Source organism: Myotis lucifugus, unplaced genomic scaffold, assembly GCF_000147115.1.
Source record: "Myotis lucifugus unplaced genomic scaffold, Myoluc2.0 scaffold_17, whole genome shotgun sequence".
Lineage (NCBI taxonomy): Eukaryota > Metazoa > Chordata > Mammalia > Chiroptera > Vespertilionidae > Myotis > Myotis lucifugus.
In genome coordinates, this window is record NW_005871065.1 from 11,181,750 (window position 1) to 11,206,034 (window position 24,285).

Genomic DNA, 24,285 nt, shown 5'->3' on the forward strand with positions numbered 1-24,285 from the left:
GATAGAGCATCGCCCTGCGACTGAAGGGTCCCAGGTTCGATTCCGGTCGGGGGCACATGCCTGGGTTGCGGGCTCGATCCCCAGTGGAGGGCATGCAGGAGGCAGCCAATCAGTGAATCTCTCTCATCATTGATGTTTCTATCTCTCTCTCCTTCTTCCTTTCTCTCTGAAATCAATAAAAATATATTTTTAAAAACCCATATTAATATTAACCCTTGATGGACAGTGTCATCATGTTTAATTTACTTAAACTGGGGGAAGAATCACATTGAGATGCTGAAGCCTCAGGGGACAGACTTGGCTAGCTTTTCACCCAGGAGAGCCAGGCCAGATCCCCTCCCCACTTCTTGTTTAATCTCACCACTTAAAATGGGAATTCTCAGACCTGAATCTATATTGAGGCCCCACATACCCAATTCTTTCAAGCACAAGAGCCTCCTCATGGGGAGATGGCCAGCACTTAAGAGACAGTTAATTCCATCAAATCATCTGAGCTGGACACTGCTCAGGCGGAAGGGGCCACAGGCCATCAGGATGTGATGACCCCAATGGGCATCATTTAAGAGCCCTTGTTTGAGAGCCATTCTCAATATGAAATATAGACGTGGTGGTTTTCTCTTGCTACAGGACGAGAACTATCACTTCATTTGTATGGAGCTATTGGTGATGTTAGTGGTGGAGGAAGCATTGAGCTGAGAGTCGGGAAACCTGCTTCTGCCTGGGAAAAGCAGTGTCCTCATCTGTGAAATGAGAGGCACAGATTGGGTCTCCCACAGTTTCCTAGTTTGACTAGAAAACTTCCCTCTCACTGAGAATATCTATGTGGGTCATCACCCACAAGTTGTAGTTAATGATCAGAGTGGATTCAGATGGCATTGGAATGAGATTTTGACATTCCTCTAAGTACAGGAATATAAAATGTATCACATTAGTGTAGTACCCAGATGTCAGGCATGTAAGCGCTCTATTTATATATTTCAAATAATGAGTTTAGTCTGAGGCTTCTAACTTTGGTCATGAAAACATACAAAATGGACAAATGAAACTACAATTACTGTCAAAATTGCAAGACAGGCTCATATGCAGTTTCCTTGTGAAAAGGTGAAAGAATAGGAAACTGCCATTTAAAATAGTATAAAATAGGGTCTCTCTCTCTCTCTCTCTCTCTCTCTCTCTCTCTCTCTCTCTCTCGTAGGTAGTGGTGGAGAATGTTTAACATAACTAAGCAGAGGAACCATGACTGGTTGCTTAAAATAGCAAATAAGGCAGAAGTTCTTCTTGTCCCGATCTTGATTGGAAAACTTTCTGGCACCAATGAGAAGCTTTAAGCGAATGGAGAGGGGGATGGTGGCACCTTTGGTCTGTGTGCCAGCGCTGCCTCTTACCTGGATATGATTTTGTGCAGGGGTGGCAATTTCTTGTCAGCACTAGTGTAAGTCACAAAACAATTTCCTCCTGAGATACTCATATTGGAAGCCTGAAAGCCTATAATTAAGTTGAAGTCCTTTAGGATCGGGCAGAGTTCTTTACCAGCGCCCACAATTTAAAAGCGGAAATGAAAGCACTTTGAAGGGAGCAGCAGAGTGTAACTTCCAACAATCTTTAGCCCTTGGCTTGCTTTCCCTGGGCTCCCTTCACCCTCTGGACGTACCTGTCTCCTTTTTTGCCCACAAATATGTACTGAGCACAGCCAGGCATGTGCCCAGGGTGGGACGAGCAAGATGCGGGTCTGCCTCAAGGAGCATGTGGCTTAGTGTGAGAAACCGATAAGTAACAGGCAAGGCTGCCTGGGATGGGTATTCCAGGCTGTTTTCAGAGCGTGTGAAGCAAGATGGACCCTAGTGGGGGGGGCGGGTAGCAGTAGGAGGGCTGGCTTCCTGGAGGAGGTGACCTTAAGAGCCAGGTGAGTCCTGCAAGCCTGGAAATGAGTCAGATGAGTCTTTGAAGGAACTGTGTGCCTAGTACCCAGAAAAGGAGTACAAGGGGCGTGTAAATGGGGATGTGCAGGAAGAATGGGAAGGAAGGTACAGACAGGTAGACATGGACATTAGGAAACTGGAAATATTGTTAGCTTAAGTTGTGTAGAAGGAGCAATTCACTGTCTTGTATAATGGGAAAAATGTATTTGAAAAAAACAAAAAATGGGTATACTGAGCAAATAGTCTCACAGGAGTTATAGTTTTACTCTCTTAGCTTGATTTCACCTTGGCGCGGTCAGTGGGTGCAGTCTGTATGTATGTGATACGTATTTGTGCCTCCCCACCCCACTCACACACACCCAGGTGCTCGTTGTAGAAGCTGGTCGGTTTTGACTATTGGCGAACCGCAGGGCACTCTGCTTTTCTGCCCCTATGATTTCGTTTTGTTGCTGTTTGTGTGTGGTTCTGTTTTTCCCCTGTTGTTCTGTTGTCAAAACCTGAGACTAGGAAAGGTGTGATGGAAAAGGAACGGGGGGGCCTGTGTTCCAGTCCAGAGCTCATCTTTATAAGATGCACCTGAAACAGACAAGACTCATTCTAAATTTTCCATTCAGAACTAGATTTCTCAGAGCCCAGTCCAGTCCTGTCGCCCCACCCCCACCACCCATCCCAACGCCTAAGAGAGCCTTGGTCTATGAGACCCAGGTCTGTGGGAGTTCACACTGAGTCTGGAGAGAATTAAGTCGCTCACGCGGGTGGATTCCCAGTGTTGCCTACACAGCAGGTGTGTGGCTCGAGCCGTGAATGGTGGTGGGGGTTTGTTCCTTATTCCTAAGAATAATGGGGAGCAACTGAACATCTAAGCAGGAATGTGATATGATGAGGTCCGTGCTGTGAAGATTGCCCTGGCCACAGTGTACAAACGTGACAAGAAGGGGGACAGTGAGTCCAGGGGTCCCAGGGAGAGAGAAGAGGTCAAGGAAAGTTAGTGCTCCCCATTGCTCATGTGCAGGAACAGAAAGTGAAGAAAGACGCTGCTAGGATGTTTGGATCAAGTAAAGGAATGACTGACATCACGAGCATCAGGTTTAGTCGGGGCTGGGGGGGGGGGGGGTTAGCCGATGAAATCAATTTTATTGTGCTGGGTTTGAGGTGTCTTGGACACCCAGATCGTGCTGTCCTAGGTGGTCAGATGTTATAATGAAGGGATCTGGGCTGGAAAGAGGAATGCGAAATGAAGAGAATTCTGAGAGGCTGGCTCTGTGGACAGTCACTGCAGTGGGGATTCAATGAGGTTCCAGAGAATGTGTGAAGGAGGCAGAGGACAGCCCAGGACCCTGGGGAGCAGGTAGAGAGAGACACGGACCAAGGCCGGCTGGGGACACCGGAACATGGTCCTGGGAGATAGCACCTGAAGGAAGAGGGGGGCCTGTTCAGATGGAGAAACTGCCACTGGGTTTCGCACAAGGAGGTCCCTGGAGAACTTGGCTGGCTCGTTCTTAGGGTTACAGTGGTTTAGGTAGAAGCCAAACTCAGTCTCGTTTCCCTTCCATGTTCTCAACTCCTCCCCACTCCCAGTTCCTTGAATCCTTTTCTGTGTCTCCACAGCTGCCGTCTAGGCCTGGTGGCTCCACTCCATCCTCTTCTGCTCCCTGTCCTTTCAGTCCTTCCCAGCCACACTCTGGAAACAACTTACTTCTCTTATTACTTAAACGGAATGGTTTTCTTCTTTTTGCCCCCTGCCCCACAGCTTATAAGCAACTGTTGCCTTCCTTCTTCCAAAATAGATCTCCTGCTTCCCGCCCATCATCTCTCATCTGACAGTTGCGGTTGCCTCTTACTGGTGTTGCCAAATTGAGCAAGTAGAAATTCAGGGCACCCGGCTATATTTGAATTTTGGATATACTACGAACAAGTTTTTAGTAGAAGTGTTTCCTTGTATATTACCTGGCAGCCCTACTTTTATCTCTCTCCCTCCTATTTGGTTTCTACTCTCCAGGCTCCACGGAGTTGAAAGAGCCAATTGGATACATTTATTTTTGCATTTTTTTTATTATGGTCAAATATACATGGCATAGAATTTACCATTTTAGTCATTTAGCCAAGTTCAGTGGCAGTGAGCATTCTTGTATTCTCTTTTCAATCTCATCAAGCTCTTACCAGGTTCTCTTATTATCGCCAGTTTGCGGAGTGGAAAACTTGAAATTCTGAGAAGAAACTTGCCCCCAAGTTATATAAACCTGTGTCACCTCATCCTGAAGTCTCTGATCTATAGTCACAACTGTCCAACTATCTTCTGAAGTGTCCCTGAGAATCTCTCTACTTCCTGCTAATCCTAATTATGTATTCACATTCTGGCCGGTTTATTTGAGGTTGGATTGGGGAGCAGCTTACCAGGGAAGAAGTGATATGGGAGGAGCTTTGACCACTCCCCGATGCTCTGGTCCTGCTCCAGTGTGTACTCCCATCCAGCGAGCCAGCACCAGCTGCCAAACCCTTGCTTTGGTCACAAGCCACACAGGTGTGGGAGACGAGCGCCGGCCAGTCTCCCTGCAGCAAGTAGCCTTTGCCGGCTTCTGCTCCCGCTGTCCTATAGCTGGGAGCTTCCAGGGTAGTTGTGTTTTTTAACTGTGGTAATATACGTAAATAAAAGTTACCATTTCAACCATGTTTAAGTGTACAGTTCAGTAGCATTAAGACTATTTTTATGCAATCGTCAGCACCATCCATCTCCAGAACTCTTCCTCTTGCAAACTGAAACCCTGTACCCATTCAACAACTCCCCATTCTCCCTCCCGCCACACCTTTGCAACCGTTCTACTTTCTGTCTCTATGGATTTAACTACGCTAAGTATCGCATATGGGTGGAATTATACAGTATTTGTCCTTTTGTGACTTGCTTATTTCATTCGGTATAATGTCCTCAAGTTTTATGCATGTTGCAGCATGTGCCAAAATTTCATTTCTTTTGTCCTAGCTGGTTTGGCTCAGTAGATAGAACGTTGGCCCATAGACTGAAGGGCCCCACGTTCAGTTCCAGTCAAGGGCATATGCCTTGGTTGCAGGCTCAATCCTGGGGCAGTTGGGGCACGGGCACGACGCAACCAATCGATATGTCTCATCAATGTGTCTTTCTCTCTGGCTCTCTCCCTCCCTTTGACTCTCTCTAAAAATCAGTGGAAAAATACCCTCGGGTGAGGATTAACAGAACAAAACAAAAAGATTTTTTTTAAATTTCGTTTCTTTTTATGGCCAAATAATATTTCATTGTATGTATATAGCACATTTTGTTTATCTAATCATCCATGGATGGACACTTGGGTTGCTTCCACCTTTGGCTATTATGACTAATGCTTCTGTGAACAGGTGTGTATAAAAACATGTTAGATATTATGTAAGTATCTGCTTTCAATTTTTTGGTTATATACCGAGAAGTGGAATTGATGGACCGTATGATAAACCTATGCTTAATTTTTCAGGAACAACCACTTTGTTTTCCATAGTGGTTGCACCATTTTACATCCCACCAGCAGTGCATAAAGGTTTTTTATTTCTCCACATTCTCGCCAACACTTGTTATTTTCTGTTTTGTTTTGTTTGTTTGTTTTTATAATAGCCATTATAATGAGTGTGTAGTGGTCCAATAAGTTTTTGCAAGAGAAAGTCTGTAGGAATTAGTTGACAAATTTTTCTTCCTTTTCTGCTAAGGAAGGTGAATCTACTTAATGAAACTTACTGATTAAAATATGATTATTCAGTGAAGCTGTCTCTATGGAAATTGTGTTCCCCTGAGGCACTGTGGGGTCCTTACACGCTGTTGGCTTGATTAAGTTTTGACCAGACACAGAAACCTCACCAAATTTGTATGTGCCAAACTCTGCCCTCAACTTTGATCCATGAAGTAATGACAGACTGCAGACTTTAACTTGGCCACATTTTAAATTACCTACTTTTCTTATTTCTCTTTCCCTTCCTTTTTCCTGCCATCAACTTGTGAGCATTCCACTGTTTGTTCCTCTTTATAAAAGAAAAAGCCAGTATGGATGAATGGTTAAAAGCATAATTGGTGGGACCAGTCAGGTGCCTGGCAAAGTAATCAGCCAGTGCATGGTAACTATCATCATCACCATCATCATCAAAGTAATAGACTTTATTGTTTTGTTGAGAAAAGAGGAATAAAGAAGAATGGCATAATAACCTAAGAAAGCTGAAACAAAATTTCTAAGAAATTTGGACCCCCCAAATACCACAAGGAATGAGTTCCTCTTCCATCCCTTCCTCCATCCAAATTATGGATTAAAGAGTGTAGGGATTCCCTAGCCAGTGTGACTCAGTTGGTTGAGCATTGTCCATGCACCAAAAGATTGCAGGTTCCATCCCGGGTGAAGGCATATGCCTGGGTTGCAGGCCGGATCCCCAGGAGGGGGCGTGCAGGAGGCACCTGATGATGTTACACTCTCGTATCAATGTTTCTCTCTCTTCCTCTCCCTTCTTCTCTCTCTAGAAATCAATAAGAAAAAATGTTTAAGAGTGTAAGGATGAAGTATGAATATCAATGAATATTTATATTTATAGATAAGAAAGTGCTTCTACTGCAAAGTGCTATAGAACAAATGCTGTTGTACTTGGAGTACAGAGATGTGTTCTTTCTTAAACTTTCTTTATATTCTATTTTTCTGTTGTCATTAAATGGCCTAAGTCAGTTTACGATTGGGCTCAGGGGCTCCCTGTTATTAAGAAGCCTTCAGAGAGACTCTAGGTTCCACCCAGTTGCTACTCATTTATTCCGTTCCCATTTATTAATATCACTATCATTATATCATAGCCTTCCTAGGGCTTTTGAAAGTAATTAATTATTTGAATTCTACTTTTCCCAAGTTTAGGAAGGAAATACATATCTAGAAAATGAGGTAAACAATGCCTAATAGGACAGGTAAAGCAACAAGAAAAACAGATTTTTATTCTCTCCTGCCTGTTGGCAAGTTTCTTGTTTAATTTCACTCGTGGCTTGTCTAGATGACAAATCTTTTCCAGCCAGCCAGTTCTAAGGCAGGTTGAGTTTTCAGTGTCAGTTTCTCATTTAGGCTGGAGTTTCCTGGGGTCGATGTTAGCTTTGCTTGAGGGCTCCCATTGAGTCCCCTCAGTTAAGTTCCTTTCATTCCTTCAGTCCCTCCATCATCTGACTCAAGTGTGGCTTTCTTCTCATTAAAATAAGAAGTAACTCACGAGGCAAGATAGCCTGTGACTTGCCAGTTTCTCAGAAAAGTGATACTCCTTGGGATGAGCACAAGAACACTAAAGCAAGACTTGCAGAGCAAGGCCGTCCACAGACATGTTGTTATTTGTCCAAAGCATCCCTCAAGTTCTCCAGGGAAACCAGCCCTCTGTGTGCTGAGCAAACCTTTCAAAGTGCATGTGCCTAGGAAAGGCGGCTACAGGTAGCTCAGGGCTTCTGGTTGAGCTTCCGAGAAAAAACGGGAAAGGATGAGTGACCTCTAGTGTCGTCATCACTAGCAACAAGTCATTTTTACAAGAGGTATTATTTATGAGCTCTGTCTTGGTATGTAAAACATGGTGAAGATTTTGTTCTCCAGAGTTGTATTCCATATAAAGTCAGTCTATTGTGTGTGCGTGTGTGTGTGTGTGTGTGTGTGTGTGTGTGTGTGTGTGTATCCAAAGGCTGTCATTGTTAGGTATTTCCTGCTCCATACTGCGAACCCCCAGTTGATCACTGGCAACTCACATCTCAATAAACATATGTGAGCGAAGCTGTGGTTCCTTGGGAGGGAGGGACCTCTGTTGCCTTCCTCCCAGCAGTGCAGGCAGGGCTGAGACTGCTCATGCCATATACTAATTTGGGGGATAGGAACACAGACTTTCTATTTAACCTTAAACGACTTAAGTTCAACTTAAATGCTTCTGAAAATTTCAGTCTGACTTAATGTTTTTGACCTTGTACTCTGGAAAAATACTTATTTGCAAAGTAAATGGGACTCTGAACTTTGTCTTCTGTCCACACCCTGTCCCCACCCATAATAAGCTTGTGTGTGTGTGTGTGTGTGTGTGTGTGTGTGTGTGTGAGAGAGAGAGAGAGAGAGAGAGGAGAGAATGATGAGCAGAGGGAACAGATGCAATAATGTTTTACAAAATGTTGGGGTTCTGAAAACTTACCATCGGTTTATATGTATTTCTGTGTGTGTGTGTGTGTGTGTGTGTGTGTGTGTAAAATCATGCATATACTGAAAAATAGATACACACTGGCAACACACCCATGTAGAGTGTGTCTGCCATGGTCCTCTGGGGTTCTGATGAGGGACTGAAATCCATCCCTGACCAGCTTGCCCACCAGCCACGACAGCTGGGTCACCTCCACCTGGAGGAAGTGGTGTCTTCTCCTAATTTGTTGTGAGCCCTGGAGGCTACATCTGTTGGGAGGGTTGACACTTCCTATTTCACAGCAGCGGTGGGAGAGGCAGGCCTGCTCGTTGGGGTCAGACTTTCGGTAATACCTTACTTCTCTCTCTGGTCGCACATGTGTTTTTAGCCCCGACCCTTCTCGGACTTGCAGAGGCTGATGGCAGGCACCTGGTGGCCGGCTCCTTCTCTTCGCACAGCGCCTTTGAAAGGCCTCTCGGGGAGACTTGCGTGGACGAGGCTGGGAGTCTGCTTATTTACCCCTGATAAGATCAGGTTGCCCTTTAACTCAGGAAACATCATTTTTTAAAAAATATGTTTTTATTGATTTTCAGAGAATGAGGAAGGGAGAAGGATAGAGAGAAAGAAACATAGATGAGAGAGGATTAGCTGCCTCCTGCACGCCCCCTACTGGGGATCCAGCCCACAACCAAGGCATGTGCCCTGACCAGGAATCAAACCAGCAACCTCTTGGTCCCTGGGTCGAAGCTCAACCACTGAGCCATACCAGTGGGGGCAGGAAACATCGTTTTTAATATCTTCTCTGTGCTTGGGACTTTCAGTTGGTACTAGATACCTGGAATTTCACCAGAACCCTTGAACCCTTGTGGGTTACTGGCTCAAGCTGGGATCCCAGCAGCTCAGTCTCTTACCTAGTGGTTCCTGTCTGTCCTTACACACATACACACACACACACACACACACACACACACACACACACACACCATCAAAGGGAGAAAATGTCGTCATCATATATTTCCACTGAAGGTACAAAAAGGGGAACTAAGAAATGTATGTTCGCCGTGCTGTTTGAGCTGAAGAACACGAGAAATGCAAAGTACACCTAAACCTAAATCAGCTCACTTTACACCAGGAGTACAAAACTTGCTCTGTCTGCAGTGCTGACAATTATTAGATGAAGTGGCTTAGGGGAGGAAGAAGGTATTCCATGAAAGAAAAGTTGGTCTTGGATTTCATTAGCCAGAGTGGTCTCTGATTTCTTCCTGCTCTTACAATTTAGAACTGGACATACTTTAGCCAAAGTAAATACAACCAAAAAAAAAAAGATTAAGGTTAAAAAAATAAATAAACCAAGAAAGAACAATACCTACATATCAGGGAAAGAATAATCCTATATAATAAAAGCCTAATATGCTAAGTGTCCAGTCGTCCATTCAATCAATCAAAGCGTAATATTCTAATGATATGCTAAGTCGGCTCAACTGCTCACTATGATGTGCACTGACCACCAGGGGGCAGATGCGCTGACCGGTAGGTTAGCTTGCTGCTGGGGTCCAGCTGATTGGGACTGAAAGAGACAGGCCGGACATGACCTGGAACCCTCCCGTGTTCTCTCCCCTTCCTCCCCCCAAGCTGGCCAGCTTCCTGTGTCCCTCCCTGGCCCCGATTGTGCACCGATTGGGATCCCTCGGCCCGGCCTGCACCCTCTCACAATCCGGGGTACCTCGGGGGATGTCAGAGAGCCAGTTTCAGCCCGATCCCGCAGGCCAGGCCAAGGGACCCCACTGGTGCACGAATTCATGCACTGGGCCTCTAGTTTTTATATAAGAAGAGAGCTGTAGTCTTTTGTGGCTTCACTTTAAAAGCAAGTCATATCTGAAAGCTGTAATTTTGTTCCCACGTCTATTATTTATTCAATTGGTGAATGCTAGTGTTTTGAATCCTGGTCTTGGTGAATACTGCTATTATTGTTTGGAATATGAGCTCCTTAAAGGACTCAGATGTGGAAAAGGAAGCCAGAATAAACTGGGTCTGCTGCAAGTCTGCTGTTGTTTCAGAGAATCGTTTTTAAAAACGCATTCAGGTTTGTGTAAATGCAGAACTGGGGTAGGTGTAATTAAAACCTTACTCACAAGTTCCCAAAACAGTTTTCTTTTTTCATCTTCACTCGAGGAGAGAGGGAGAGAGGAACATTGATCGCTTGCCTCCCATATGCGTCCTGACAGGAGGATGTTCCAACCAACTGAGCCACCCAGCCAGGGCCAGAACACTTTTCTTAACAAGCTGATCGTTCAAATCCATCACCAAGAACGAGTGAGATGTAGGTCCTTGGTCCCATGTCTTAGAGGCTCTTTCGGGACCACTAGCACATATCTGTGTGCGTCAGTCAGCATCCTTAGAGGAGTGTCCAGCACAGGTTCCTGATTGCTACTGTCAACTGCAATTTCAGGCCCAAATTGGGATTGCAGCCAACTTTGGCTCATTCAGGTTCCTGGTCCAGCTTGTATACAATATTGGAATGTTACATAAGTGTCCAAGGACAGGAATGTGCATACCCTACACCTGTGCTAAAGGGTTTACATTCCTGCCATGATCATAGGTGAGGATCAGGGAGCGCTGGGACCACATACATCAAACAAGAAGGAGTTGGGCCAAGCTTCTTAAAGGAAGTGACCTCTCAGCTGAGCCCTGCAGAGTGAATTGGCCAGGTGAAAGGGCAGGTGGGAATGCGCCAACAGAGGACCTCTCGGTGAATGGGATGATGCTCAACCAACGGAGCCATACCGGCCAGAGCCATCCTGTTCTTGATACCCCAGTAACTTATTTGTATTAGCATGTCACTTCCTCCAGCTCTGTTTTCTCGTTTGAAAAACAGATAATGACATCTATCTACCTGCAAGAATTTAGTAGGGTATTAAAAAGATTCTCCACACATTAGAAAACATTGAGACAGGTAGCTATTATTTAAAGGATCATGTTGAGACCCGATTACCATCACTGGAGATTTGGGGGCAGTTATTTTAGAAAGGGCTCAAAATGGCGATTGTAATTTATCCAATGTTTTCAAAACTTCAATGATCAGAATAATGTATATGAAAGGATTTCAGGAACTCATCTATTTTTTGGTTTTCCTTGATGACCTTCTACGATAGTCTACCCTACATTGAAAACGAATGTCTTCTTGTGTTCAGATCGCAGAGGGAATGGCGTACATCGAGAGGAAGAACTACATTCACCGAGACCTGCGAGCAGCTAATGTCCTGGTCTCTGAGTCACTCATGTGCAAAATTGCTGACTTTGGCCTTGCTCGAATAATTGAAGATAATGAGTACACAGCAAGGGAAGGTATGCTAACGATCTCTGTATTGTTATTGTTTAGTTTTATTTTTCTCTGTCTTTAACAAAGCAGTTACAATAGTCACCACTAATAAAACGAACTCATTTGGTAGACTATTCTAAATTTATATATATATAAGCCAAGCGACTGGAATGCCGAAAGGAGCGGGCCAGCCAGACCCCACCTGTGCACGAATTTATGCACCGTGCCTCTACTGTATCATAATTGCTGTTTGTGATTCTAATACTTGTTTTAAAAAATTACTCTCTTGATTAACTCTACATGATACTTTTGTAACATTTACAAATGCTATCTATCCTTTGTATTTAAAGTAAGGAAAGCAAAACTAAAAGAGATTTGGTCAGGTCAAGATTCTTTGTTTATAGTATATGTTAAAGCTTTTCATCCATATAATGAAGTACACTTTCTTTACTGTATAGAGAAAATGTTTGTAACAGTAATTTTATATTCTATATTCTGGCCTTTTAATTGCAAATTAAAACATGGAAATTATTACACACATAGAAGTAAATATAATGCTATAAAAATACACTCCCTTACTTTCCCACATTTCATTCTATAAACATGAATCAAAAATGCACAGAAAGGCATACATGTCCCACTTCCTGGCACATTGCTCTATGGAGGGCCATGTCTGGAGTCGCACTGGCTTTTCCTGTTCAAGACTCGTCCCTGTCGCTGATGATCTGAGGGTTCTGAAGGTCTCCCTCACGAACATTGAGTGAATATCTTTGCAGTGCTTTCTCTCTTCCGAAAGAGCCAAGCACTTTCTTGACATTCCTAAGAGTTATTAAACAAGGATTGTTTTCCTTTTAGCTACATGTGTGTTATTTCTGGGAAGCATCTGCAGGACTTACAGGGTGACAGACAGATGGAAAACATCGCTTTGATTTGTGTAGCATCTCTTGCCTCCATCTTGTTTAAGGTGGTTTTCCTCCTGTCTCAATCCTCTGTTCTCTCAGGTGGTTTATTACTCACCTTGACCTTAATTATCCTCAACAAAAAGGCAGGTGAAGGAGAACAGTTTGAGGAAACGCAGTTTAAAAAGTAGTAGCGAAAATGTAGTGAGTACAGTGGGGCCTTGACTTACGAGTGTCCCGCTAACGAGTTTTTTGAGATACCAACTGTCTCTCGGCCAATTTTTTGCATTGAGTTGACAGAGTAATTTGAGTTAACGAGCTCCTTAACGAGCTCGGTCTCTGAAAGAATTAAACTCGTAAGTCAAGGCCCCACTGTATATGTAGCGTGGCAGGCACTATTCTAAGTACTTTTCGTACATTATCTCATTGATCTTTACAATAATGCTATGTGATGATGATGATGATGATGATGATGATGTCATGGTGATGGTGATTTCTGCCTTATAGAATAGGAAACCAAGGGGTCCAGCAGCTTCTGAGGCCCCACAGTAAGTGGTAGAGCCAGGTTTCAAACCCAGGAGATCTAGCTTCAAAATACATGAGCTAGAATTTATTCCACTGGTTTTGTTGAATTTCACAGGCCTAGGGTCTCACGAAAATAACTGTTCTCATGAATGAGACAGGTGGCTTGGCGCAGAGAGCTCGGGTTCTAGAATCAGACAGTAATGCAGTTTGCCTTTCACTGGTATTCACCTGGGCCAAGCACACAGCTCAACTGGGGAGGTTCGGTTGTTTCCTCATTTGACAGATGGAGGTGCCAGGAAGGCACAAAGGCAGTAGTGATTTGCGGGCGTCATAGCACGCTGGAATCAGCAGAATCTGATTCAAACCCAGCCAAGGCCGACCCCCCCTCCCCCCCCTCCCCTGCCCCACACCTGGACTGCTGCCCCAAGGGCGGGGGGTGGGGTTAAGGCTGGAATGTGCTACAGTGAGTGCACCACACACAGGAGCTGCTCGGTGAGGCTTTCTTCTGCCCTTTTTATTCTGATTCTGATTTCCAATTTTGGTCTGACACCCCAAAAAATTATAAAGCAAAAGACATCAAAAGGCAAACATGTTTTTAAAAAAATTTTTTTTAATATATTTTATTGATTTTTACAGAGAGGAAGGGAGAGGGATAGAGAGTTAGAAACATCCATGAGAGAGAAACATCGATCAGCTGCCTCCTGCGCACTCCCCACTGGGTATGTGCCCGCAACCAAGGTACATGCCCTTGACCGGAATCGAACCCGGGACCCTTGAGTCCGCAGGCCGACGCTCTATCCACTGAGCCAAACCGGTTAGGGCGTTTTTAAAAATTTTTAATTGTTCGTAGAAACCCCTAGCCTGAGCCCCTACCTTCCTCAAGGTGACCTGAGGGTCCTCGGGCCAGGTTTGCCTCTCAGGTGACCTGGTGGCGAGGTGTCCCTTAGCCTCACCAGCTTCTGATGAGAAGCCTAGCATCACCACTGTCCCGTTCAGGGCAGATTACCATCCTACCGATTTCTAAAAGCCTAATAATGTTTGGTTCCATCAAAGGAAAACATGAGACATAAAGACTGGAGTAGCATCTGAAGTTCCTTTTGGTACAGGCTTCAGAGCTTTATCCACAGGAACATGTACATCAAGATGTATTTATATTCCATGTAAACATAGTTTGGGTCAATTATTAGAGAAAATGTAAACACTAAAGATATATTCAGGGTGGGGCAAAAGTAGGTTTACAGTTGTTCATGTGGGAAAATAATATAATAAATAATAAATAACTGTGTTTCACATACTCACAATTGTAAACCTACTTTTGCCCCACCCTGTATATGTTTAGAGGCTGTTGTTGAGGGGCAAAGGAACAAGTTAAGAAGAAATGCCTTTACGTTCTGCGGCGCGTGCGTGTGTGTTAAGGTGGGCTGGTTAGGATATCTCTGGGAGGAGACACAAGAAACTTTACTTCTTCACAGGGAAATGCCCAAATGGGAAACAGAGGAGGGAGGCCAACATTTTAAGTAGAACATTTTGTATCATCTCTATTTTGTACATTTTAAGTAGAACATTTTGTATCATCTCTATTTTGTACTGTGTGTGTTACCTATTCAAAATATATATAATTTTCTCAAGAGAAGGAAATTATGAGGGTCACATGGCCATGACCTTTTTGTGTCAGCTCAGAGACCCAAGTAAGATGCCTGTGTCTTCTCTCTTAGGTGCTAAATTCCCCATCAAGTGGACCGCTCCAGAAGCAATCAACTTTGGATGTTTCACTATTAAGTCTGATGTGTGGTCCTTCGGAATTCTCCTGTATGAAATCGTCACCTATGGGAAAATTCCTTATCCAGGTATCCTTCACTTACCTTTTTCCATTCAAGTGGTACATATGACAAAAAGGCCTAAGGCAGACCTGGCCGGTGTGTGGCTCAGTTGAGCATCAACCTATGAACCAGGAGGTCACGGAGCACCTGCCAGGCGGTCTCTAGGTACAGTCCTGTCTGCGGCCACCCTCCTCACCCTGCATGTGTGATAACTGTGTGGAGCCTCCCAGGTGCAATTGATGGGATGACACGTCTTGCTGTCCCTTTCTGGTAGGAACTGTAGTTTCACGTTCCTGCTCTTGGCTCAGACCACTTCTGCCTCTGGCTGACAGGTGTCTCCTGGTTCACCAAAGATAGACTTTAAGTTTCTGTTTCTTGTTCTTTTGAGGGAGGGATACATTAAAGAGGAAAAAAGGAGATGAAGCCAATGGTCCTTAACTTCACTATCTTAAAAGCAAAACTGTAATAATACTTATATGTGAATTTCTAAAGAAACTAGAGTGGATTTTGTGGTTGGGGTTTTGTTTTGCTTTGCTCTTATGAAGAGAAAGGAGGTTCGAAAAATGACACAGTTTTCTGAAGCATCTTGTCTTTTCTGGCCGTTTCTTACCAGATATGTGCAGCATCTCGGTGCCCAATGTGAATCAGAGCCAGGAAACATCCTGCTGCAAATAATGCCCACCCGGGTCGCAGCAGTGCTCAGGAAAAAACTCCTTTGCCCTTTTGGAAACATTATTGGGTGGGAGACTGTGGTCCTGTGGTAGCTGGTACTTCTTCCCTCTCACACACAGAGAGGGCCCCTTAGTCTTTAAAGATGTCAGCGTTGCTGGAGCTGCTGGGCTCCCATCTCCTGTCGCTAACCCCCTATTCCTTTCTAATCTCTACTCTGCGGCATTTTTCTCCTTCCTGTGCTCCTTCGTCAACCTTTAGTCTCTGCTAATTCCGACCTACTCCAGATATCACTTCCTGCTCCCACCCACTTCCCTGTCCTGGGGGCCTCTTCCCCACTGGGCTGTGTGCCATTTGAGGACCAGCCTCTGTCATCATCTTCTTTTTATGTCTCAGAGTTTAGTGCTAGCTCATGACCCATAGCAAGTACTCAATAAATGCTTGTTCAGAGAATGAAAGACGAAATATGAAAGTGCTTGCCTTTTAAGATCACCAGCCAACGGGTGTTTGCTGTCTTGACCTAACAACAGACTAATTACCAAGTATCATCTTGACTCTTAGGGTCTGGTGGAGGTCTCCTTCCCACTCTTTCTTCCGTAAGACTCGTCATTCAATTGCTTTATTTTGTTTACTGGTTTACTTGTGCATAAAAAGATAGACTCCAGATTTCCTTCTTTCTATTCCTCTTATCCAGTCAAATCACCAAGCAGGATGGAGCATGCCTGGCTTTTTCTGCATCGTTGAGAGAGTTCTTCAGCATTAGGAGAATTCATGAGAACAGGGAAGAACAGTCTGCAGGGGGGGAGGTTAGGGCCCACTTCTGTGGACACATTCTGACCTTTATGCCAGTGGAGGTTCTCCGGGAAGGAAGTGAAAGATATTCCTAACCAAGTGTACAGGTCCAGCTGCTTTTCTATCATCCTGCATTTTAGTCCTCCCACCAGGATCCCTGACTGACACCCAACCCCCATGTAGAAGTAAACACAGAGATTTCCCCTGAAAGTTATTCAAGTGAGCTTGGCTAGTTTCAAGAGCCAACGCAGTGCCAAAGCCACACACAGAAGAACCCCAAGTAAAGAAAGTGATGCAGATTGGCCCCTTGGCTTCAAGCAATGAGAATGTTCCAGTTAGAACATTCCAGTTACACAAATATTTGAAGATGGTATTTCAGAAATTGACATGAGAAAAAATAATTCACCATCTAAACAACCAAATGGGTGGTGACCCATAATTTGGAAAACACTGCTTAGAGACTAAGTTCAAAAGAAGGTTGTGTCCCAGATCTAATAAAAGACATTTTTCCTAATTTTCTAGCTAACTTTTAGTCTTCCCAGTGACCACTAGTGGTAAAAGCTATGGCTGTGGGAAGGAGAGAGCTGTGGAAGGGAAATTGGTTGTGATGAATGGAGTTCTGCATAGGCCAGGCAGTGTGCATATTCTGCATGAAAATATTCTGCATGGAACACGGCTCCTCTCTAGAGGAGTTCATAGCTCTGCAGAATAAGGTACACACAAAGCAGGCAAAACATACAGATTGGGTACATGATGTAACCCAACTGCTACATGAGCTCGGTCCTCCGTCCCAGTTTTAATAATGGAAGAAAATGTTATAAAAATGATTTTTTTTCCTTAAAACTATTTTCAATAACAAAGACTGGAAGTTCAGTTTCTGAACTATCATGAGACATTTGACCATATTAAAAGCCATCCTCCATTCTCACTCCTCTCAGAGCTCAGTAAATGAACACCTAGTTCCCTCACAGGGTATGAGAATACACACATTCCAGGTAATTTGGACATAATCAGTTGGCTTAGCTGACTAAGGATCCTGACTTCTTTAAGCAAACTTACAATGAAAAGCTGATTTTTAGAAATATTGGTATGAGGTCATGTATATGCAAATGATTTTTATGATGTATTACAGGTAGACGCTGAAAAAATACAAAAGAAATTAGGATTGAGGGTTAGGGCTTGAGTAGTTCATTTCCAAAGGTCAGGCAAGCCCAATATCCTTTTGTCATGAAAGAGAACTTGCTTTGTCTTCTACTTACCACATTTGCCTGTTTTCCCTTTGGCAAAATTAAAGCTGTCTTGATCGTCTTTATACTAAAATTGATATTCTTTAGTTGTCTGCGAAAATTTTCTCTACCTTCATATCAGTTTCTTAGGGCATCCATACCGATGCCACAGTCTGAGATCAAGGTGGGGGCAGGTTTGGTTTCTCCTGTGGCTTCTCCTTGGTCATAGATGGCCACCTTCACACTGTCCTCACACGGCCTCTCCTCTGTGCACACGCATCCCCAGCGTCTCTCTGTGTCCCGCTCTCTTCTTGTAAGGACACCAGTTGCCATTGGGTTGGGCCCACTCTAAAGGCCTCACTTGAATTTGATGACCCCTTTAAAGGCCTTATTTCTAAATACAGTCACATTCCGAGGTCTTGTGGGCTAGGATCCCAACATACACCCCCTCACAGCCTCTAGAGCTGGCTTCAGTAATGGATGTGGGATGTGGGTAGCAAGGCCACTGCAGTGCTTCCTCCTCAGTCAGGTTTCTAAATGGTCTGGCATTTGTTCGTTTGTCTGTTTTAGGGAGAACGAATGCGGACGTGATGACCGCGCTGTCACAGGGCTACAGGATGCCCCGCATGGAGAACTGCCCGGACGAGCTCTACGAGATCATGAAAATGTGCTGGAAAGAAAAGGCAGAAGAGAGGCCCACGTTTGATTACTTGCAGAGCGTCCTGGATGACTTCTACACCGCCACGGAAGGCCAGTATCAACAGCAGCCTTAGAACACAGGAAGCCCTGGAGCCCCCGGCCGGCAGCTGCCTGGTGCCCTGGTTCTCATGTGCTGAGGTCATCAGCCATCCCTGCTTCCTGGAGTGAGGCTCCATTACTCAGGAAGACACACTCCCTACGTGGAAAAGTATCCTCTTCTCACAGGCTGATGCCCACGGCTCTGCCCCTGGGCCTGCTCCCAGATGGCCATCCTGCTTTGCCGGACCAACGTCTGAATACAGCCCGCTGAGAAGAAAACACCGGCTCTGCCCCAGATGCACCCACTTTGGCCTCTTGTTTACAATTGGATGTGAGACTCAAAGGTTCAGAGGCCATTTCGATCAATCCCACCCAGTAGCAGAACTAAGCTCACCTATAAAAGTAAAATAACCCGATGCCTATCGTGGCACGTGTTTGTATGTTCTCTGTGCTTTGGCTTCTCTGTTTAAACGTTACTAATCCAACCTGTTAGGTTTTCCCGTGAAGTCAGAAGCTTCAGCGCCTTTCCCAGATTTCCGTGATCACCCCTCCCCCTAAATCTGAGACTCTTCAACATTTCCGTCTGTGGAGACTGCCCAGACCCCCAGATAGGAAGCAGCCACGCTTTTCTGGTCTCTTTCCTGTAGAAGTGTCATTTGTGAGTCACGCCAAGCTGCTGAGTGAAGGGACGTGGGCCTCGTCGACTGCCGGGCCTTGCCCAGACCTACCAGGACTACCTTAAGAAGGACTATTTTTAAACGGTCCAGCTTTTCAATTCCACAACTTCCTATATACAGACTTTCATTGACAATGTAGTTTGGAAGAACAATGCAATTCTAATCTCCGCAGAACTGTATAGGGCCTTATAAGACATAGGAATTTCCTTTATTGCTTCAAATGATTTGAACATTATTTTAATGATCAAATATTAATGTTAGTTTTACTCAAAGTAAAAACTCCATGTTTGGGGGCTATGTTATGATTCAGCAATTTTCTAAATGGTGTAAGATGTGTGTGAGTCTATTTATACAGAATATGAAGGAAATGAACGACTGAGGAGGCGCCGATGAGTCACTGTAGCAAGGGATACAGGAGGTTTTGTTTACTAAATTCTTCTTACTACTGTAAGCTTTGAATGGAAAATGCTGTGTCACGTGTTTCACTTATGCTGTCCTGTATATACCTAATATTTCTATTTTTTGATTTTATTTTAATACACCTGGTCCAATAACATCTCAAGCTTTTTACTTGTGTCCAAGATTTTCAACTATTGTCCGTGTAAAAATGAGTACCAGTTGCGGGGGAAATGAGAGGTGATTCCATATGGTTACATGGTTTAAAAGACTTGTACAAGTTCTGCCTCCATCCTTTGAGCAATTTCAGAATGGAGAACTGAAAGGGATGCCTGAACATCCCTTTATGGGGCCAAGTAGGGTTTGTTTTCAATTAGGCTTAGCAGGCACCATTAAAATCTCACCTTGGCTAGACCTTGGGTACCTAGGGGAAGGGATAAAATATTCTACTTTCCCCTAACTTTTATCTTCTTTTCCTGTGTGATTTTTTAAAACGTCCTTTCTAAAATATTCTTCAAGTCTTGATTCGCAAGTGCCACGTTCACAAAGATAGATTATCATCCTGGAATCTCTGCACAGCTAATCACTTGATTGACAGTGGGGCACCCATCTGTTCCCATTTTCTTTCCCAGTCACACGCATGGCCCAACATATTATGTGGAGAGAAGGTGTAAAGCATTCCTAAAGCAGAAAGAAGTCTCTAGAATGACTAAATGTATCTTCACCTGGTTTTCCTTCTCTCAATTCTGCTTCCTTTGGACATTTTTACATTCAGCTTTTCCTCTCAGTCAGGTGTGTGGTCCCTTCCTCAGGTGTCGCCAGCAGTTCGGGCCACGTCACTCACTTCCAGCACGTGCTCCGGCCACAGAGTGCTCAGTGGTCAGCACGCACGGCCTCCTCCTTTGGCAGTGGGATTCCACCCTCCCCGTGGCTGACAGGCAAAACGAGGGGCTGAGTAGGTTTTGTATAATCTTAGGGTCTCCAGGGGTGTGCAGGATGGTTTACATCATCACAGCTCAGGTCATGAAGCACCTGAAAGATAGAATGCCTGCTCCCCAAGATCCTGACTCCACTCGCTGTTCGGCAGGGAGGGCGGCCTGGCACGACACTAGAAAAGTGTCCCCCGTGAATATAATGTTTTCTCAGGCTTGAGAGCCACTCCTCTAAGCTTTGACCCCTTTTGCAAAGTTATCTTCTCAAAAGAAAACCAGCCTTCTCTTTCCTCAGATGGTTTGGTTTCCCAAGGGAGGAATAGAGGAGAAAAAGGGAGAAAATGTTTTACCTTTTTCCTTTCTTATGAGCTCGAGGCTCACGGAACTTAAAGTAAAACTAAGAAGCTTCCCACTGGTGTCTTTAGTAGAAAGGGACACTGACTAGGTGCCAACGCAGCCCTCCAAGCATGCCTCCCTGGATTCTGCCAGAATCTACTAGAGAAGCACACTGCCCAGGCCTTCTTTTAGGGGAGGTTCTACACCTTGGGAGCCTTGACTCCTGTCCCAAAGTGCACAGGAGGTCAGTAGAAGGAGGATAGGTCAAGGGCACCGAGATGTAAGTATCAACTCATTTCCAATTTTGCCTGTGGTAATGGCTTTCTTTTGATCTCTCCCTTCGCTCAACCAACTACATCTGGGGCAGTAGCTTCCAAAAGGTACTCAGTTCTGAAACACCAGCGTCTTGATACGGTCAACTGACTTAAAACATATGCCCAGCCATAACAGGTTTGGCTCAGTGGATAGAGCGTCGGCCTGCGGACTGAAAGGTCCCAGGTTCAATTCCTGTCAAGGGCATGTACCTTGGTTGCGGGCACATCCCCAGTAGTGGTAGTGCAGGAGGCGGCTGATGGATGTTTCTCTCTCATCCATGTTTCTAACTCTCTATCCCCTTCTCTTCCTCTCTGTAAAAAATCAATAAAATATATTTTGAAAAAACAAAACAAAAACAACATATGCCCACCCTGTGGCTCATCTAGCCCTTATGATTTGACTGCCACGTTCCACAACCAATCCATTGCTTGCATTCTCGGCCACAGGCACCTCTCACCACCAGCCAGCCTTCCCCTCAGGAACATCATCTTCTTCTGCCTTGTGGAATGAAGACTTCAGTTCTGTGTCCCCTACATTTTGACTAAGAAGTTTTTAGATTAAATGGAGATGAGACTTGCCTTCTTCCCGATGGCAATGTGATTAGAAACACACAAAGATACACGCCCACCGCTTTCTCAGTGCTCCCTTTTGTGTTCTGGCACTTTTATAACATGACCTCTCACTCAGCTAACAATCCCTGAAGGTCTAGCAGGTACTAGCACTAGTCCACAGCTGAACAGTCAGGTGCATTTAAGGCCACAGAAGGGATAGATTTGTTTCATATTATTTCCCTGTAAAATGAAGCAAATGAAGTACTTTTCTAGTGGTATCTCCCTGGCTTGGATGGGTATGCCAGGGGGGCAAAGGAATTACTTATAAAATGCTCCACTGGAGTCCACGTAGATGTGAGGGGAAATTTCTTGTAAGCAATTTTATTTTTACAAAAAAAAAAAAGTCGTGCATGCATTCATCATAAATTGTTTTAAAAAAACCAATTTATACAGAATATACTGTTGAATAAAATGCTTTGATAACATTCATGCTCCATTTTCTAACATGAAGATATATTAAACTGATAAAAATTTTATCCTAGAAAGTTCTAATCTGATAGATGTATAGGAAGAACGCCTTCCAATTTAATTTTTGTGTTCTTATGAATCTAAATGCTTCAGAAAGGAGTGAGTGCCAAAAATGTCACAGGATTCTCAAGATGGCCACCATGTAATCTTGGATACATCCCTTAAATGTGAAAGTATTGGGGCAGTCTTGGTGGCCTTCATCTCTAGGTCCTTGGAAAGCTATTAGAAATCATCTGAATTGGCCAATGTGCAATATCAACACAGAACTTCTAGAATCAAAGGTGGCTTTATTGCCAGCACCAAAGGTAGATGCATATTTCAGAACAAGAAAACAATCTGAAAATTTTTTACACTGATGCTGGGCTTGGACCCTTAATTGATCATCGGTTACCCTTAGGGCCAGATGTGTTTTTGATTTCAGGTTTTTTTGTGTGTGTTGTTGTTTAACTTAAAAGGTAAATACAAGGAGTATTAACTGAATTTTTGGTCGTGAACACTGGAGGGGGAATTATGCAATACACTGAAGATATTTATAGGCCAATTTTAGCCAATTAGAAAGGAAAGATTAACAGAACTACATAGAACATGTTAAGTGACATATATGTAATAAAGTGAGATAATATCCATGATACATTCTTAAATAGAAATAATCAGAATATAGAATTATTTACAAAGAATGATTAGACCTATTTTTTTTTAAGTCATAAAGAAAAAAGAAAGCACTTCAAGAGAGCACACTCAAATCTTAACAAAAATTGAACTGGGATAGTTTTCATCTATCTTTCAATTTCTGTCATTACATATTACTTTAATAATGGAATAGAAGAGTGCTCACAGAATAATGGAACTAAATTCTCTTAGTAGACTGAACAAAATCAATTAAAATAAACAAGTTGGGTTTTTAAAAATTAAACACACCACATTGATGGGGCCTATGTCAAAGTAACACAGGAGCCAAGTGAAAGTTTTCCCAAAAGCCAAAACTGGAACAATTGGATTATAAACCAGAGCATGAAAAAAAATATTCATGAATCCACACTGGTATAAATAGTTACATAAATAAATAAATAGAGGAGAAGAGAAAATTTTCCCATGCGGAGTAAGTCCAAATAATTTATGTACTTTGCCTTCAAAGAGGTGAAGCATAACACCCCACTCAAGTGTGCCCTGCGCACATGGACTTTCTCCCAGAGAGTATGCAGTCAGGCAAGAGGGGGAAGGTAAACTTACTGTGGAGAAGCCCAACAAGCACCCTCTCAGCCAGGTGGTCAAAGCCACATCAGCAGTGATTGGTCCTATTGACAGTGTGTACCCTTGATATGACACGATGAAATGGCATTTTACCTCTGGTCTTTCTCCCCCAAATCTATAGCCCCAGTCTACTCACTAGAAAAACATCAGACACATTTCAACGGAGGGGCATCTTCCAATATACCCAACCAGTAACCTTCCAAGCCATCATGTTCATCAAAATCAAAGACAGTCTGAGATTCTGCCACAGCAAGAGCAACAACCTAAGGAGACATAACGGCTAAATGCAAAGTGGTGATCTGGATGCCATCTTGGAACAGAAAAGGGACATTTGGTTAAAACGAAGGAAATCTGAATAAAGTGTGGACTTGACTTAATAATAACATGTCAATATCAGTTCATCAGTTGTGACAAATGCACCATGCTAATGTAGGATGTTGATAACAGGGGTAACTGGATGCAAGGCCAATGAGAACTTGCTGTACTGTCCTTGAAATTTTTCTGTAAACCTAAAACTTTTCTAAAAGTAAAGTTTATTAGCAACAACAAAAAAGGTAAACAAGTTTGCTCTTGGTACCAGGAAGCCATAGTTACTCTCCTGGCATTCACCTTTATCCAACATCTCAGTTACATTATTTAAGAAGTCCATCTTTTTTTCCATTGTAGATCCTAATTCATGAAGTTAAAACTTCATTAAGAATAAGAAGTGAACAGAATATTTTTATCTGACTTCTGAAAAACACAAAGTAACAACCCAACCCATACAATAAGCCTTACGGTTGGTAGTCAATTCCAGTCAAATACCTCAGGGGACAGCGCCATCTAGTGTTCTATCATGAAATGAACCAACGGTGGTTTCAGTTACTTCTCTTACCCTCTCCAGCCGTGGGCAAATTACTCCCGCGGGCCGGATCCGGCCCATTTGAAATGAATAAAACTAAAAAAAAAAAAAGACCGTACCCTTTTATGTAATGATGTTTACTTTGAATTTATATTAGTTCACACAAACACTCCATCCATGCTTTTGTTCCGGCCCTCCAGTCCAGTTTAAGAACCCATTGTGGCCCTCGAGTCAAAGTTTGCCCACCCCTGCCTAGTCTATCCTTTCTAGATGCGATCTTGGAACAGAAAAAGGACATTTGGTTAAAACTTAAATTCTACTTCAAAACTGGAAAAAAAAGAAAGGGAAACATATCTCCCCCCACCGCCAAGAAAGTACTCATAATCTCAAATGAC

General features: G+C 43.7%; 1 protein-coding gene across 2 annotated transcripts in view; it reads left to right on the forward strand.

The window, feature by feature from the left end:
• Positions 1 to 19,302, forward strand: part of LYN (LYN proto-oncogene, Src family tyrosine kinase) — a 67,474-nt gene extending 48,172 nt beyond the window's left edge. For both annotated transcript variants that reach the window (XM_006085285.3, XM_006085284.3), the window contains 3 exons: positions 11,267 to 11,420; positions 14,534 to 14,665; positions 17,896 to 19,302. In XM_006085285.3, the coding sequence (XP_006085347.3) occupies positions 11,267 to 11,420; positions 14,534 to 14,665; positions 17,896 to 18,098 (489 nt within the window). In that variant the 3' untranslated portion in view covers positions 18,099 to 19,302. The remainder of the gene's footprint in view (positions 1 to 11,266; positions 11,421 to 14,533; positions 14,666 to 17,895) is intronic.
• Positions 19,303 to 24,285: the final 4,983 nt, after the last annotated feature.